This window comes from Pollachius pollachius, assembly GCF_949987615.1.
Source record: "Pollachius pollachius genome assembly, chromosome: 1".
In the NCBI taxonomy this organism is placed as follows: domain Eukaryota; kingdom Metazoa; phylum Chordata; class Actinopteri; order Gadiformes; family Gadidae; genus Pollachius; species Pollachius pollachius.
Window position 1 is genome coordinate 44,747,690 of NC_136934.1, and position 17,259 is coordinate 44,764,948.

At 46.0% G+C, this 17,259-nt stretch overlaps 2 protein-coding genes across 2 annotated transcripts; one reads left to right on the plus strand and one right to left on the minus strand.

Annotated features, from left to right (window-relative positions):
- Positions 1-11,652, minus strand: tbc1d31 (TBC1 domain family, member 31). Its single transcript, XM_079738675.1, has 23 exons — positions 11,311-11,652; positions 10,748-10,888; positions 10,492-10,607; positions 9,997-10,175; positions 9,736-9,887; positions 9,155-9,314; positions 8,841-9,041; positions 8,292-8,468; positions 8,010-8,089; positions 7,625-7,771; positions 7,021-7,154; positions 6,519-6,652; positions 6,095-6,274; positions 4,963-5,195; positions 4,705-4,777; positions 4,400-4,479; positions 4,093-4,228; positions 3,538-3,630; positions 3,251-3,379; positions 2,851-3,045; positions 2,685-2,754; positions 1,269-1,448; positions 1-511 (listed from the first exon to the last, which is right to left on the minus strand). Exons 1-23 carry the CDS (start codon positions 11,379-11,381, stop codon positions 336-338), a joined length of 3,237 nt encoding a protein of 1,078 aa, XP_079594801.1. The 5' UTR covers positions 11,382-11,652; the 3' UTR covers positions 1-335.
- Positions 11,653-12,284: 632 nt separating this feature from the next.
- On the plus strand, positions 12,285-16,483 carry derl1 (derlin 1). Its single transcript, XM_079738741.1, has 8 exons — positions 12,285-12,604; positions 13,152-13,263; positions 13,347-13,411; positions 13,822-13,848; positions 14,057-14,152; positions 14,312-14,364; positions 14,948-15,058; positions 15,434-16,483. Exons 1-8 carry the CDS (start codon positions 12,452-12,454, stop codon positions 15,591-15,593), a joined length of 777 nt encoding a protein of 258 aa, XP_079594867.1. The 5' UTR covers positions 12,285-12,451; the 3' UTR covers positions 15,594-16,483.
- The last annotated feature ends 776 nt before the right edge of the window (positions 16,484-17,259 follow it).

The window sequence follows — 17,259 nt, forward strand, 5'->3', positions numbered from 1 at the left end:
TCCATTATTTTTAATCAAAGTGTCAAATTGCCCTCACAGCACAACACATAATACATTAAATCTAAATGACGAAAAAAATGTTAAAACAAATATTTACAGAAATCACTGAAACCACGGGATGTTAAAATAGCATTTTAAAGTCATTCAAGTTCCCATGTCTCCGAAAGCTTCTTGATTGTCAAGACGCAGATAAGACCCCCATGCCATAACGTCCTACCTGCCTGCCTAGCACAGAGCCCTGAGGCTGAACTCCTATACGAGGCATGGACTCTATCATCCACAAGCACCTTGTAGTTTTCCTTCCAACGTTGACAAGGTTAAGGTGAGGCAGAACGTCACTGTGGGGCAGGCGTTGGTGACCAGGCTGCTTGTGAGGAAGCAGCAGAGTCGCTGGCTGCTCCTCTTCCTCCCCGGGCCTTAGCGCTGGCGAGCTTTCGCCTCAATTCCCGGACGTCCCTCATCAACTGCCGCTCGCCGCTGTCTAGATGGGCCCGGCCGCGGTCCAGAGAAACTACCAGAACAAACCAGAAACAACTGTTAAAACTACCAGAACCAACTGTTAAAACTACAAGAGCAAATCAGAAGCTACTGTTAAAACTACCAGAACCAACTGTTAAAGCTACCAGAACCAACTGTTAAAACTACAAGAGCAAATCAGAAGCTACTGTTAAAACTACCAGAACCAACTGTTAAAACTACCAGAACAAACTGTTAAAACTACAAGAGCAAATCAGAAGCTACTGTTAAAACTACCAGAACCAACTGTTAAAACTACCAGAACCAACTGTTAAAACTACAAGAGCAAATCAGAAGCTACTGTTAAAACAACCAGAACCAACAGTTAAAACTACCAGAACCAACAGTTCAAACTATCAGCACCAACTGTTGAAACTACATGAAAAAAAATCAGAGCTAACCGCCTAAACTTTAAGAACAATGAGCTCACTATAAAAACTACAAGAACAAGTATAGCTCAAAACTACAATTACAACCAGAGCTACTCTAAAAACTACAATCAACACCAGAGCTGTCCTAAAACTACACAAAAATATCAGAGCTAACTCTAAAAACTGCAAGAACAATTCAGAGCATGTAAAAAATACAACCGCAACCAGATTGAACCGGCTCAATCAGGAGCCAGGTGACTCAGGCCGCCTGCCTACGTTTTTTGGGAACATCGCCCAGCTCTAATGTAATAGGTTACTCTACACACGATGCCGTCGTCGATAGGTTAATAAGTTAATTATTTGCGGAGAAATGCAACTTACAGTTGGTGGACGTGCTACCAGGAGGGGATGGGCTGTTGAGACACAGGCCGCCGCCCCCCGCCGGCCTCAGGCTAGCGGTAGCGGTAGCTTGTGGTTGAGGGACGGACGCCCCGGCACTGGGTCTCAGGGGAAGGCCTCTGGTGGGGCAGGGGGACCTCGGTATCACCTGCCGCTCAGGGTCTGCGTCAACGCAAGAGCAACTCTCCAGTTAATACTTTAATGGCACAATATGAGGATAAGATAATACTTTATTGTCTGTTACACAAGGGTGACAGAACATTTTCTTTGACATGGCTTCAGTCACAAATAAACATTCACACATATGTGAAAGACAAGACAAGACATGGGTGTTGAGGTTTCAGCTGACTGGGGTGTTCATTCTGTGCTGTTCAGTAGGGCTATGGCAGAGGGGATGAAGGATTTCTTGTAGGTGTTTTTCCGGGCCAGCGGTACATTGAAGCGCCTGACTGATGGTAGCAGCTGGAAGGAGTGATGGAGGGGGTGAGAGGTAGGGCTGAACGATTTGGGGAAATAATCTAATTGCGATTACTTTGACCAATATTGCGATTGCAATTTAATGTGTGATTTTTATAATTTATTAAGTTCCTTATGTTGTGTATTATTCACTAAAAAAAAAAAAAACATTCTTTAGTATGACTAACACAACATTGGAAGCAGTCAGCATTGAAACTGCTCTTTCCTTTAGGCCAGGCCGATGTGTTGAGATTAAGTTATTATAAACTTCTTTATTTAACTATTGAATTGTAAAATAAAAATAAATGAATCGTACTGATTTCCAGTCAGTAACGGTATCAAATCACCTTTATTTATTTATTTATTTTTTTTTTAAAATCCCAGCCTTTGCGATTTGCATACCGCGTTCTATTACATCGCGATTTCCATTTGAATTTGATTAATCGTTCAGCCCTAGTGAGAGGGGTCCTCTGTGCTCAGGTCGGCTTTCCTGATCACTGCACGGCTGTACAGCTCAGATAGGGGGGGTTGGGGGGAGGCAGTTATTTTAGCAGCCTGCTTCACTATGCGTGCGAATTTTGTTTTGTGTTTGATGGTGAGTTGGTTGTACCAGGAAGAGATATTGAAGTTGAGAACTGATTCAATGGGGGAGCGGTAAACCAAAGTCAAAATGTCCTTGCTGACCTGAAATGTTCTGAGTTTCCTGAGCAGGTGAAGACGTTATTGTGCTTTTTTGCATGTTGTGTCTGTGTGTTGTGAGAAGGACAGGACAGGACAGGGCAAGGTAGGTAGGTAGTTAGGTAGGTAGGTAGCTGGGAAAGGTAGGTAGGTGTGTGTGTGTGTGTGTGTGTGTGTGTGTGTGTGTGTGTGTGTGTGTGTGTGTGTGTGTGTGTGTGTGTGTGTGAGTGAGAGAGTGAGAGAGTGAGAGAGAGAGAGAATAACCTGTATTTGCAGAGGTCGAGGGCTGTGGTTCTTCCTGTAGCTGTGCTCTGGCACTCATCACTTCGTCCCACTAGAAAGCAGCGCAGTAGAACAGGGGGTTGACACGCCACATGCTTTGCTGGGATTTGGGTTTTTGGAATTGCTGGTTACAAACCCTCTCCCTTACCTTCCAGCCGTGCATGTCTCGGACGGTGTTGAGCAGGCGCTCCTGCTGGTAGAGGGTCTCTGTGTGGACCCCTGCCAGCCGCTCTCTCTTCCTCTCTTCGTCCACGGCCAGACCCTCCAGTCTCTGGCCCACCTTCCGCTCCCAGTCCCTGTCCACGCCCAGCTGGCACGCCTCTGCCAGCGACTCCTCCAGGGCCTGCAGCACAGCGTGTTTAGGAAACCGTTTTATTGTTACATTTGATCTCAGCAGATGATTGAATCATTCAATCACGATAGCTACAAATTAAGTTATAGTGCTACGCAGCTTACTGCGAATGAGTCATGTGTTTATACACAAAGACTCTTGATCGAGCGGGTGCGCGCTCGTGCGAGAGTGTGTGTGTGTGTGTGTCACTCCTGACCTGCAGGTTGGTCTCGGCGTCCTGGAGCAGGTCCCTGTGATCCCCTTCGTCTCTCTCGGCCCTCCTCATCCTCACCTCCACCTCCTCCTCCACCTGTCGTCCCACTCTCACCTGCTCCTTCAGGAGCTCCTGCAGACACCAGAGGACCACCGACATGGGGCGCCGTAGGGTTCACACCCCACCCAAACAGAGGGCGGTCAGGCCGCGGGGCCGTGCGGTATCTCCGTGGCCTGCAGCCTCCCCCCGGGGGGGGAGGATGACGTGCTGCTGGTGGGGCCCCAGCTCACCTGTTCCAGGAGCTTCCTCTGGGTCTCCAGCTCTATCTGGCGGACCTCCAGGTCCTGCACCGCCGCCGCCGTCTCCTGCTCCCGGAGGTCCATCTGGGGGGACAGGAAGCGCCGTGGGCTTAAGGGTACTCAGGTACTCAGCCGGAAGCGGGGGCCGCAGCCCTATTGTGTCCAGCGGGCCAAAGGTCCGGGGGACGGGGGACTACGCGTTAGTCATAGAGACATCTCAGAGCCTGCCGAAGTCATCCGGCTCGACCCTCTCTAGAGAGAGGATCTACCAAGCGGGGCAGCCACGCCCTCCTTTCTGTCTCCATCTTCTGATGTCCTTCTGCCGACCTGAAGGGGCCTGTACTCTGCACCCTCGCAGGAGCAGCTCTATGTCACCGTCTTCACTGTCTTTAAGTGCAGTTTCTTTAAATATCAAGACTATTCTCTTGTATGCATACCTTTACCACATAATATATGGTCGATTTCAGAAATGCTAATAAAAACTGTACAGTGACAGGAAGCCTGCGGTGAAAACGGACTCAGATGTGCCTGTGTGTGTGTGTGTACCTTCCTGCTGATGTCCCGGTCCAGTTTGTGGAGGTGTGAGGCCCTGAGCTCCTGCTGGTGGGTGAGGAACCTCCTCCGGGACGCGTCCGTCAGACGCAGCTCCTTCAGCTTCATCTCCCTCTTCATCGCCCCCAGCCTGCCAGGAGTTCACAGTTCACCAGCCACCACTGGGTCCATGAAGACCCCGTGTGTGTGTGTGTGTGTGTGTGTGTGTGTGTGTGTGTGTGTGTGTGTGTGTGTGTGTGTGTGTGTGTGTGTGTGTGTGTGTGTGTGTGTGTGTGTGTGTGTGTGTGTGTGTGTGTGTGACCTTGTCCTCTGTTGCGTTAGTTTTTCCTCCTCCTGGGCCAGGATGTTTCTGCGCTGTTCTTCTGCCTGCCTCAAGAGCTCCTGTTGAAACGATTATTATTTCACCTCATTTTCTTCTTTATTCCTTTTCAATAGAACAGTGTACAGTTCATCCCATGAGGAAAGACATTAAGAAGCTGCCGTGGACCTTAGAAAGTGCTTTCATGACTTGACTTGATGTCTAAATGTTAATAACAAGAATGCACCAGATTCTGTCCGCCGACCCGTGGGGCTGTGCAAGAGGGCAGGAGCTTAGAAGAGGTGTACCTCTTGTGCGTAGTAGGCCTCCTCGGACGCCTGCCGGCGGACACATTCGGCACGCAGCTCCGACACAGCCTGTCTGTTTGGACACGCACACACGAAAAGATAAGCCCTTTGAGCACTACCAATCCCAGACGGACGGAAAGGTGGGCGTCAGAGCAGCGCGGACGGACGACAGTAGCGATAAAGAGGGTCACGCGCTGCTCTTTGTAGCAGGGACCGGACAGACTAAAGCCCTGGGAGCCACTGGCCCCCCGAGGGTACCTCTCCTGCAGGTGCTCCAGCTCCTGCTGCCGGATGTGCTCCCGCTCCCGGCTGTGGTACTGCACCACGACCTCCGGGTAGTGGTTGAACACGGGGTACTGGCCCCGGGTTAGGGGGCTGAAGGCGGCCAGCAGGGCGCGGGGGTGGATGGGGGCTGGGGTGCTGGCCATCAGGCGGTACGCCTCCTGGACCAGGGAGCCCATGTCCAGGTTGTTACGGTGGTGGAAGAAATACTGAGCCGAGGGGACGGGGGCACCGGGGGGGGAGACAGACAGACAGACAGACAGACAGACAGACAGACAGACAGACAGACAGACAGACAGACAGACAGACAGACAGACAGACAGACACAGACAGACAGACAGACAGACAACCATGGCGTATGCGTTAGGAACCACGATATGCAAGCTACTACCGGCCATTTCAGACTTGATCCAGCTCCCACAACAAACAGCAGATTGATAAAGAAGAGCAACCGCAGGGTGGCTGAACTTTGTTATCTATAATAAACTAGGGAGTGGCTTTATTTTTGCTATCAAAGTTTGTTTTGGGGGTGGGGGGGGAAGAACAGCATCTGCCAACTCTTCTTTCCGCCAGTTGAGGTGACCGTGTGTGTGTGTGTCTCTGTGAGTATGTGCGCGTGTGTGTCTCTGTGAGTATGTGCGCGTGTGTGTCTCTGTGAGTATGTGCGCGTCTCTCTGAGTATGTGTGCGTGTGTGTCTCTGTGACTGCGTGTCGGTGTGTGTGTGTCTCTGTGAGTATGTGCGTGTGTCTCTGTGAGGATGTGCGTGTGTGTCTCTGTAAGTATGTGTGCGTGTCTCTGTGAGTGTGTGTGCGTGTCTCTGTGAGTGTGTGTGCATCTCTGTTAGTGTGTGTGTGTCTCTGTGAGTGTGTATGTGTGTCTCTGAGTGTGTGCGTGTCTCTGTGAGTGTGTGCGTGTGTGTGTGTGCGTCTCTGTGAGTGTGTGTGCGTGTGTGTGTCTCTGTGAGTGTATGTGTGCGTGTGCGTGTGTGTGCGTCTCTGTGAGTGTGTGTCTGTGTGTGCGTCTCTGTGAGTGTGTGTGTGTGTGTGCGCGTCTCTGTGAGTGTGTGTGCGTGTGTGTGTCTCTGTGTGTGCGCGTGCGTGCGTGTACCTCAAAGTCTTGTTTCTGGGTGCAGAGGAGGAGGGGTGCGCGGCAGCAGGTGACGTAGGCCACACAGGCCATGAGCAGGAAGCCCGGGTGGTTGGAGAAGACGTTGTCGAAGAGGCGGAGCCACTCGTCACGCGTCAGCACCTCCGAGAACAGCGTCTCCAGCAGGGGCCATATGTAGAGCTAGGGCGCGCGCACACACACACACACACACACACACACAGACACGCACACACACACACTCCAGGTGTCATGGCAGAAAGTACAGTATAATAATTTATAAAGACAAAAAAATCTTAAAAATAAATGAGCATAAAACTCGCCGCTAAAAAATGCTCATAACATATGCCCACACTGCGCCCGCACTTGTAGTCATAGCAACATGATCGTGCAGGAGGGGGTTAGGGTTAGTGCTGGGGGGCGGTACCTGGGAGGTGATGCCCCGGTCCACCAGGTGCTGCAGCAGCTCAGGGTCGTGGTGGGCCAGCACGTTCTCCGCCATGCTCAACACGTTCAGGGGAGGGTTGGGGAAGTACTCAAACCAGTGCTGGCACCAGTTCACTGCACACACAACCAACCCACAGCCCCTGTAACACCCATCTCTTCACCCGTCTACCCACTACTCCTCCATTGTGGAAACTCGACATGATATACAATTACAATTAGGGCATTTAGCAGATGCTTTAATCCAAAGCGACTTACATCGGTTAATACACACATTGACACACCGAAGGCAGAGTCAACCATGCAAGGCGACAGCCAGCTCGTCAGGAGCAGTTAGGGTTAAGTGTGTTGCTCAGGGACACATCAAGACTCAGCAAGGAGGAGCTGGATGGATCGAACTAGCAACCTTCCAGTTACAAGACAACTGCTCTACCTCCTGAGCTAAGCCGACTCTTTGTACCCGATATAGACGTGATAACACGTACCTATCACGGTGGCCACCACCTCGAAACAGAGGAGCGGGTTGTTCTGGAACAGCTTGACGAAAGGGAAAGCCACCAGGGGAAGATACTCCGTCTCTCCAAAGATGGCGGCCCAGTGGGCCAGAGCTGACAATACCCTGTAGAGCGCACAAAAGAGAAAGAACAAGCATGAGTGAGAGAGAGAGAACAAGCATGAGTGAGAGAGAGAACAAGCATGAGTGAGAGAGAGAGAGAACAAGCATGAGTGGAGTGAGTGAGTGAGTGAGTGAGTGAGTGAGTGAGAGAGAAGAAACCAAATCCTTCACCGCCAAAACCATAGATCCACTGATGATGCAGATAACCAAAAGGAAGACCCTTGAATCTACTTCATGAATGATTAAACCTGGCATGTTCTTCTGATGATGTGATTAATAATGTTTATTATTTCATGAGAGCAACTGCATCTTGTTGAAGTGAAGTATCATCTAGTTTTAATCATATTTTTAACAATATACTCAACTCAATAGTAAAATCGCAAAAGGCTGCTTTTCACAAATAAGATTGCTATGCATTGCGGATTGTGGAGCTTGTATTGCTGTTTGCCACCACACAGTCCTAGGGTGTTCACCTCTGCAGTCCTCTCTGCAGCTTGTGGCTCTTGATGGGGTACTTGTTGTGCAGGCTGAGGAAGGCACTGTGGAGCCCTTTGTCGGTCAGACTGCTGTAGGCCGCATGGTTCTCTGGGAGACACAGCAGAGAGCGCCACACAAACATCCTGGGAACACACCAGAACGGAGGGCATGACCGTCTGCTTGTTAGATATAGCATCTCCATGGGATGCGTGTCAACTGTTTAACACAAAAGAGGGATCCCTCCTTTCAGGGATGGTTTGGCTGGCAATTTGTGCAGAAATTGTAAGAATGTCAGAGTATAATAAACAAGCAAAGCAAAGGTTTGGGCAAAGCGACCAATGGTAGGTATGCATAAAGGAGGTCAAACAAATGGAGTTGCACCTGTATTTAGCGGGGTATTCACCGAAGGCCTGGAGCAGAGCCACCAGCCTCTTCTTATTCAGGCCAGCCGGCAGCTCGTTCTAACCACAGAAAGAACAAAGATTGTGTTAAGTCCCACACTTACTGTCACTTAAAAAATGAGGCCACACTTTGTACTACATGTGTACTTTGAGTGGTAGGAAGAAATGTGTGTTAACCCATTCGAAGGAGGAGGTGAAGGACAGCACCAGGTTAGATCAATCTGTGTCTGGCTGTTGGTGTGTGTGTTAGTGTGTGTCCCACCTCTTTGTCGTCCGTCAGAGAGTCGACAGCAGGTGGTCTGTGGGCCTTGGCCCGAGGCCTCCTGCCGGAGGTTTGGACCGGCCTCCGTTTGACCTCTGACCTCACCTTGACCGTGAGGTGGGAGGTTGAGTCCCCCTCCTCACAGCATGAGACCACCGTCGCCCGGAGGGGAGGGGGCTTGCATTGAAAAGGAAAAATATTGTTGATTGACAGATGATAATTTTATTTGATTGATGATATTTTGTGATAAGTGTATCCAATTGGATTTAATTTAGGGACAGTGTAGTCATTAGTAACATAGCTTCAACGTACCAGAACGGTATATATTCCTAGAGCTTGAAACATTGAACATTTTCTTTAAAAACTGCAAGATTATTATATAGCAGTGGAAGTTGGTATAGAACAGCTCAACAATTCACAAATATTGATAATGACCGTCGTCATACACGCATGCCAGCCACACACACACACACACACACACACACACACACACACACACACACACACACACACACACACACACACACACACACACACACACACACACACCTTGTTGAGGTCCTGGCTCAAACTGTGGACGCTGTAGACGTTGATGCTGCCGTCGTCCATGACAGCAGCAACATGGCGTCCGCTGGGGCTGACGGTTACCGTGGTGATGGCCTGGTCGTTGGAGCCCAGGTGAAAGAGCAGCTTACAGGTGTTGATGTTGACGAAGCGCATCACTCCGTCCTGACTGAGCACGCCCAGGGTCTGTCCAGAGGGAAACATAACACTCAGACTCTGCCAGAAGAAGACACTGAGCTTTTTCTACTTTGTTTTATGTCACTACACAGACTCTATATGAGGTGTGTGTGTGTGTGTACCTGGCTGGCACCACCGTCAAAGCTGTCTGGCAAGAAGTGCAGTTGTCGGACCGTTCGGACCACAGCTGGCATCTGCAGCACTCTAACCAACTGCCTGCTGTCCAGGCACCACAGATGGAGCAGGTTGGACCTCCCGCCTGCGGCCAGATTCTTACCGTCGCTGGACATGTTGAGCACATACACACACACTTTTGACTCTGCTGAATATTATGGTGCCCAATTCAAATACAATGAAATCCTGATGAGGTATGGATGATCATTAATTATTTTTCCTCTCTTTATTTATGTATTTTCTTAGACTGACCAAATTGAATGAGATAGCTCTAGATTCCCTGAGTCGTTGAGGTCGTGGTTGGATTGATTCGTCTCTATAGCCAGTAAGTCATTTACAGAAATCCAAAGCAAAAACACGCAGAGAAAAGTCGCATCGTGGAGCTCAAATAAAATAACATCAAAGATATCAAATCATTCGATTTAGACTACAATAATGTTCATCACAGCATGGCAGCGATCAGAGCTAGTTAATCCTAGCAGCCTAGAGGGTTTTTTTGCTGAGATGTTAGACGATCAGAAGTGCTCACCGCGTGACAGCGAAGGCCTTGTAGTGGACCCGCGGCCCCTGCTCAGGGACGGGGAGCTGGTACTTACAGGAGAGCGCCTCGCTCTCCCACGCAAAGATGGAGTCATCACTGAAACAGCTGAGGATGGTGTTGCCCAGCGGCAGGAAAAACACCTGAAACCCCCCAAAAAACTTCTCAGTGAAACCATAATTCTGTATTTTGATGAATTTGATGAATGTATTAAAAAGGCCATCATAGGATCGATTCAGCTGATTCCCGTACCTTCTGGATGCCCACAGACTGTCTGATGTTGAGCTTCCTCTTGCGCTGGAAGGTGTCGAGGTCCCACAGCTGGGCCGTGTCCGATGACGTGGTGATTGCGTAGCGGCCGGAACCGTGGACAGAAATAGAAGAGACCGCTCCCTCGTGGCCGCGCATCCAACTGACGAGCTGCTTGGTGTCTGGTGGTAGGAGATGTAAAACATTTTCTTAGTGAGATTATGGAACAGAACTGGCAGACTTGTAGTGAAAGGACCTTCAGTTGCACTGTCTTTGCAGCAGAGTGTGGTTCTACATTCCAGTGGGCACTAATTTAAACCTGCAGCGACAGCGCCATCTCTGGTCAAATACAGGAATTGCGATTCACTTTTATGGTTGGCCTTAACTGCTCTCCAATAGAGGATGACACTTGACATTAGAACTAAAAACAAAGACATCCCCAGACATAATTTATCATCATCCTTGTCTGCTACAAGCTAATCTGTGACAGGAGCATACCTTTGTCAAAGCATTTGATGGAGTAATCAGCTAGGGCCACCAGAAACTCTGTGGTTCTGCGGAGGCTGAAAGCCAGGGCGGTGCAGGCTAGACCCGTCTTCTGGACCAGACGGAACCTGGAAAAGGAATGTGGGATGAAATACAAACAACCCTTGACTCTTCCCAAATCTTTGAAGGATCAAGCCCAAGGATCTGACCCAAGCAAATTCACATTTGAGGGTTTTATGGATGGGATACATGTACTGCCACAGCTCACCTGTTTCTACTGATGTCAAAGACATAGATGTTGCCATGGTGATCCCCAGCAAGGAACGACTCCCCGGTGGTGTCAAAAGTCACATGGTGGAAGCGCACGGCCTTGCCCTGTTTGCCACTGCGGACTACTGTTATGAATAGGCTAAGAATGACAAAGAACAGGCACAGGATGTGAAAACATCATGGTAATCAAGTGTAATATATATGTATATAGTTAAATACTCCTGACACCTAACACAGAAGCCTATACTAATTGAACCAATCTGTTGTATTGAATTCATAAGCATTACTTTTCTTTCCCCATAATAGCCAATAATAACATATTTGGCAGTGGTACATTAACAAGCAAACCAGGGCGCCTTTATAATCTGGATGAAGTTGCGAACAGTTGAGGCGTCTCTACCAACAGCGTATGAATCCTTTAAACATATTTGGAAGTACATTGAATGATACATATCACATTTTAATTGTACAAGGTGGAATCAAACACTGTGCTTATAAACGATAACAACACTATGCCTCAACAGTAGCCCCATTAAACAGACATTTGAAACCTAACCTTACCACTTGTTCGGTGCAGGTTTTCGATGCCATATTTTCCCTTCCTCTTTGTTTCCGATGTCAGTCACCTGCATGTTGATCAACTGCGATGGTACAGAAGACTCTATCCACTTTTAGAGGTGATAAACCCGTCTGAATCAGTGAGGCCTATTTGATAGGACTCTTAATCCCCAGCCTATCCAGTGGCGGAGTTACAAGCGCGAAATTTAACAAGCCAAGTTGTATCTTTCCACCTGGACGGTGGAGAAACTAAGTTTTAAACATAGTTTCACAGCAGAAGTTAAAATAAGGCCAGTTGTAAATGTTGTACAACTCCCTTTCCTTGTCAACTTTTTTAGAGCTAGCTAGTTATTATTTTTGGATTGATTTTAAGGCGGTTATGTTGTCGCATTTAGAGTACGTCATGTTGATCAACAAAGACATGCATTATGGGAGATGATGTTCACAGTAATATGGTTTTGGTCGGGCTTCAAATTAAAATGTTTATTTATTTTACTTTGTTTAAATGAAACCATATTAATGTTGACCAGTGTGTATGAAGACATTGAGAGAATGATTACAACTGGTTGTCACCGTGGAGCTCAAACATGGAGCTGCGTCTGTACCATGTGTATGCATGAAACATAGTAACTCACATGACCAGAAAGAACCATTCAAATTACAACAAAATGATGAGTTACAATTTCTTCAAACTAAACGCCTTTTAGAAGAGCACATTTTTTAAAGCAGGTGTGTAATGTGTTTAGATATTCAATTCGTGAGCAATTTCTTACACTTGTATTAAAAGCAAAGACACAGATATTACATTTCCCATTTGTGCTATGTATTTCTAAGAAAACTTATCATCAGGTCGAAAATTCCTTGTAAAAGTAAATATCTAATAGGGTCGCAATCCACTGTAACACTATAGCCACTTTTATTGTTTAAGACGCAACCGGAAGTAGGTGGTGTTTCGTTTAGCAACGTGACGCGGACGACAACAAGGTAGCCTTGTGATTAGCCACGTCATGTAAACTTAGCGACCGAGCAGCACTTGACGTGATATAACCCTGTTTCGAAACAAGGATTATCTCCTTTTATAATTCAGTATATATTTTGTTTAAACGTCCGTTGTAGAGCTTCTTGGCTCTGATCATATGGAAATATGTCGGACATCGGGGACTGGTTCAAAAGCATCCCCCTTCTAACCAAGTATTGGTTCGCTGGTTCGATTGCTGTTCCCTTGGTCAGTAGACTGGGATTTATTGATCCTATGAACCTGATCCTGTGGCCGGCTAAATTCTTCGGTAATTTTCAAGTAAGTTTTGGTGCTCAAGTCCTGTGTTTTTGTGATTGTTCTTTTTCTAACGGTAGCTATTTGAGGAATACTAGGCTAGAGGCTATCCTAGCAAGGCTCACAGGCCTTGGGAGATAAACAGCCAATCAGCGATGAGCACGGCGACCCAGCATGGGTAAAACTTCCGGAGTCTCCAGTTAAGATATCATCCATGGTCACAGTCAATATTATATTTAGGTATCCATTTGTTTCCACGAAGATGTTTGTCATCACACACTTCATCTTTATATAAATCCTAAACAAACTTTGTAGCTTGACATTTAGGACACCTGTCCTTTTTATAATTTTTCATCTGCAGCATATACTATTTATTGACAATCACACGTTATGTTCAATATCATTTCATCAACGTTTGAATCAGAAGGTTTTTGGTACAATATCCGGCTCGACTGTGAAAAAAGGACATTCAAAGATGTAATTTCCATTAAGTTAAAAGAGATATGATCTACAATATTGATAATGCATTACTGTTTTGGTTTATCTCATAATAATGCATCTCACCCCACAGATTTGGAGGCCTCTTACGGCAACTCTATATTTCCCAGTGACTCCAGGATCTGGGCTTTTGTATCCGGTCAATCTCTACTTTCTCTATCAGTACTCGAGCAGGCTAGAAACAGGTAGGCCTTAAAGCATTCCTTTTTGAATTCATTTCTAATTATACTTGTGTGGTGCTAACCTGCTTTTTCTGGGTTTTTTTTAGGAACATTTGATGGCAGACCAGCGGATTATCTCTTCATGCTCCTCTTCAACTGGCTTTGCATCGTTGTATCCTTTTTAAAATAACGATAAACATTTAAAATATCACATGCAGTGCACCTGCACTATGTGCTACCTATTGAAATGCTCTTTAACTCTTCCTATCCCCATTGCCGTTTAGGAATGTCCCTCAGGTGTCTCTCCCTTTAGCGATCAATAACACACACTATAATGTAATACACCATTACAACAGCATTGTTTGCTATCCTAACAAATGGATCCCTTTTGTCACATTGTTAAAAGTGAGGAACCGGGTTCACAGACCGCTTGTGAAACTATAAACATCTACCCAAACAAGGCTTTTTGGGAGAACGGATCCTCCATGGTGTTAAAGCACCAATATTCCGATCCTCCGTGATGATTTCACAATTTTTATTTTTATGCTTAAAATGTTGTCTACCTTAACAACACGCTTGTAGATAACTGGGCTCCTTATGGACATGCAGGTAAAACTCCTCCTTTCATTTCATTTGCTGCATGGTCATAACTGTATTGAACAGCCCTAAAGGTTTTCTGTCTGCTGCTTCTACTGTAAAAAATGATTTATTCCAAAGGATTAATTCATGGATGGCTTGGCCCCTGCTCTGCAGTTGGTGCATTTATCACCACTACATTTTTTTTAAGCAACAATATTCTGTCTCCTTTTCTTTGTAGTTGCTAATGATCCCAATGATCATGTCGGTGCTGTATGTCTGGGCCCAACTAAACAGAGAAACGGTAGTCTCCTTCTGGTTTGGAACGCGATTTAAGGTACTGCCACCCTCCAGGGTTCACTTGGTTTGTGTTATGTCTCAAACATTTTTTAAGTAAACCAATTTGTTTATGAACTATGCAGTAGTACCTTCTTTGAAACGTTATTCCCCATCGTTTTTCATTTTTATTACATGCTTTTATTTGTTTCTCCCAAAGGCTTCTTATTTACCGTGGGTCATCCTGGGCTTCAACTGGGTCATCCAGGGCTCGTAAGATATTCTTTACCCTTCTCTAAATATTGATAACCCTTTAAGTTAATATTGCATGTAAATAGCGGTATGCTGGTCAGTGTAATTTGTCCATGAAAGACTGAAAATGTCAAAGTCTATAATGGGTGCTTCCACAGTGCCTTCTCAAGCACCAACATGGGCGAGTGGGCCATACCCATTGGGGGTTGCTGTTGTCAGATAAATTGTGTTTTCGAGGCAGCGTTGGCTAACCGTATATGGTTGGGAGCTGGTGTTTGGGGTAGTGACGTTTATCAGACTCCAAAAGTGTCGGTACACTTTTTGGATTCTGATAATTGTGCATCCAACCTTTTGAGTTATGGCAATCTTGCATCACAGTTTCTCCTATGGAATCTGCTATTGACCAGACAATACTTACAGAAATCGATTCATGTCTAGGATGTTTCAATAGGGATAAGAGAGGAATAGGGGATAATAAATGAAATTGCCGCAATTTTATCGTTTAATAAAAGTGAAATGGCGTTATGTACCTTAAATTCTGCCGTAGTGAGTTCTATCTTCCTTTGTGATGTTGAATCACTCATGGGCCATGTTGTCTCTCTAGGATGGTGAATGAGTTGATAGGGAACCTGGTGGGCCACCTCTACTTCTTCCTCATGTTCAAGTACCCCATGGACCTGGGGGGACGCGCCTTCCTTTCCACGCCAGAGTTTCTGTAAGCCAATGTTTGTTGTTGTTGTTGTTGTTGTTATGTATGTGGGCGGGCACTCATGAATCCATGTCATTCAAAAACAATGTCATCCGGTGTTACAGTATTGCAGGGATGCAAACTGTGTGGTGTGACTAGACTAATCTAGTTTTAGGGTTGTTGCCATGCTGCGCAACATGTAGGAAAAATTTGCTTTTTGTATCAATCACTTAACCAATAGAAAAATATCCAATAGAAAAATATCTACACATAGGGAGAATAGACCGCTTATAATATTAATGATGATAATGACTTTATGATAGAAAAACTCAATCAAACCAAAAAATATAATTCTCTCTGCCGTTCCTCTCATGATTTCTCCGTTGTCTTCCCCTCTCTCAGAAAGCGCCTCTTGCCGGCAAGAAGAGGCGGGGTGTCTGGCTTCGGAGCCCCGCCCCCGAGGAGGGCGGCCCCCCAGGAGCCCGCCGCCGGGGGAGGAGGGGGGGGTCTGTTCGGCGGTAATCACAACTGGGGGCAGGGCAATCGTCTGGGAGATGATTGAAAGAAAACAAACAACAAATGGGTGTTGGGGTGGGGTAAGGAGTGGTTTGTTGCCCCTACTCAGGTTTCTGCCACTGACGGCTGTGTGTGTGTGTGTGTGTGTATGTGGCCACTTCAAAGTTAAGGTGTTTGCTTCTTTGCTTACTTCTTGTCTGCGGAAGGAGAAGAAAATCGCTTTTCGACGATGATTAGAATCTAAAATGTACGGGAGGAAATGACGGATCGCAGTCGATTTGGAGTTATAAATAAGTGCAAACTTGACCGCTACAAGTCCAGAAGTCTTAAATGGAGTAGAAGGCAGGAAGTTATTTTGAGGAGGCAATTATTTTAACGGAGAAACCGCACACAATGTTAGCCGAAGGAATCTCTCTAACGTTGTTCTAAACACCCTAGGAGCGCCAGCGTCGACCAACTTAGGATTTGTCAAGTGCTATGCAGATACCGTATTGGGCAAAAAAGGAAATTGATATTTTTTTGTAAAACATTTTTCTCATGTTCTCCATCCCCTTCTTCTTCGCTCTTCCTCGTTGCTTGTGTCGCTCATGTCATGCCAAGTTGTGAACAGGTCCATGTTTCAGCCACTGTTTAAAGGAGTAGGTTGCCTGTGTGCAGCCAGTCTCACTGTTCTCCACTCACATCTTCTGTCCTGTTCCATCTGTCCCTCCTTCTGATGCCATACCCAGGGACATTTAATAAGACATGTTGTGGAGGTCATACGCTGCGGAACCAGCGAGTCACCCAGCTTGCAGAAAACAGGCTGCTTTTTTAAAAGAATATTGATTTTAGGCCTTGTGTGCCTGGTCACTGTTTAAGTCTTTGTCACAACGAATTTGTTGCAATTTTCAGCTGAAAAGGAAGAAAAATAAAAAAGATTTTTGGTTTGTAAATATATCCATGTCTAGTTGTCTTTGTTAGCGAATGGTTTCAATTTCCAAGTCGTTTTTGATCATCTGATAAGTCTAAAAATTAAAGCTGAGGTAGGTAAGATTGAGAAAAGAAAGAGAAAGATGTTGAAAGTAGTCCCAATATAATGCCTCCAAAAAATGACTCAAAACATACAAAGTCATACAGAGGCCAGGCGGTCTACCAGAACAGATCGTCTTCCAGAGCGTTTCCCTCCCTAATAGCGGACGAATGGCTATTGCATATCGTACAAATTATTCAAACGAAAGCTCAAATATTTCCTACAGCAACAGGTAATTAACCCAGCATAGTTACCGTGCCACTATTGTCTGAAAATCCCCATTCATAAAAAAGCAAAACTCTCCCCTTAAACCTCAGTCTTGGGGATAATTGTTTTAACTTGTATTTTGCATTAAACAGCAGTCCTAATGAAGTGTAGTTTTAGTTAAATCAGTCTTGTTAGAAAATGGAGAAACAAAGAAATTAATTAAATATAATCAGAAAATGTAAACAGTTTGATCTTCAACCTCTAATCACAACTGCATTATCCACCTTTTTTATTCCACTTAAAAATTGAACATGAGAAATACATTTAATAAACAATATGGCAGCCAGAGTGGAATGAGTTTCACTGACACTAAAAAGATGAACATATTGGGATGATTTACCCGTGGTAATTGTGCCTGAAGGCTTTCCATTAACCATATGCAACCCTCCTTAGTGCAAAATCTCAATACATTTTGTGCTTAGGTTAATCAACTAAT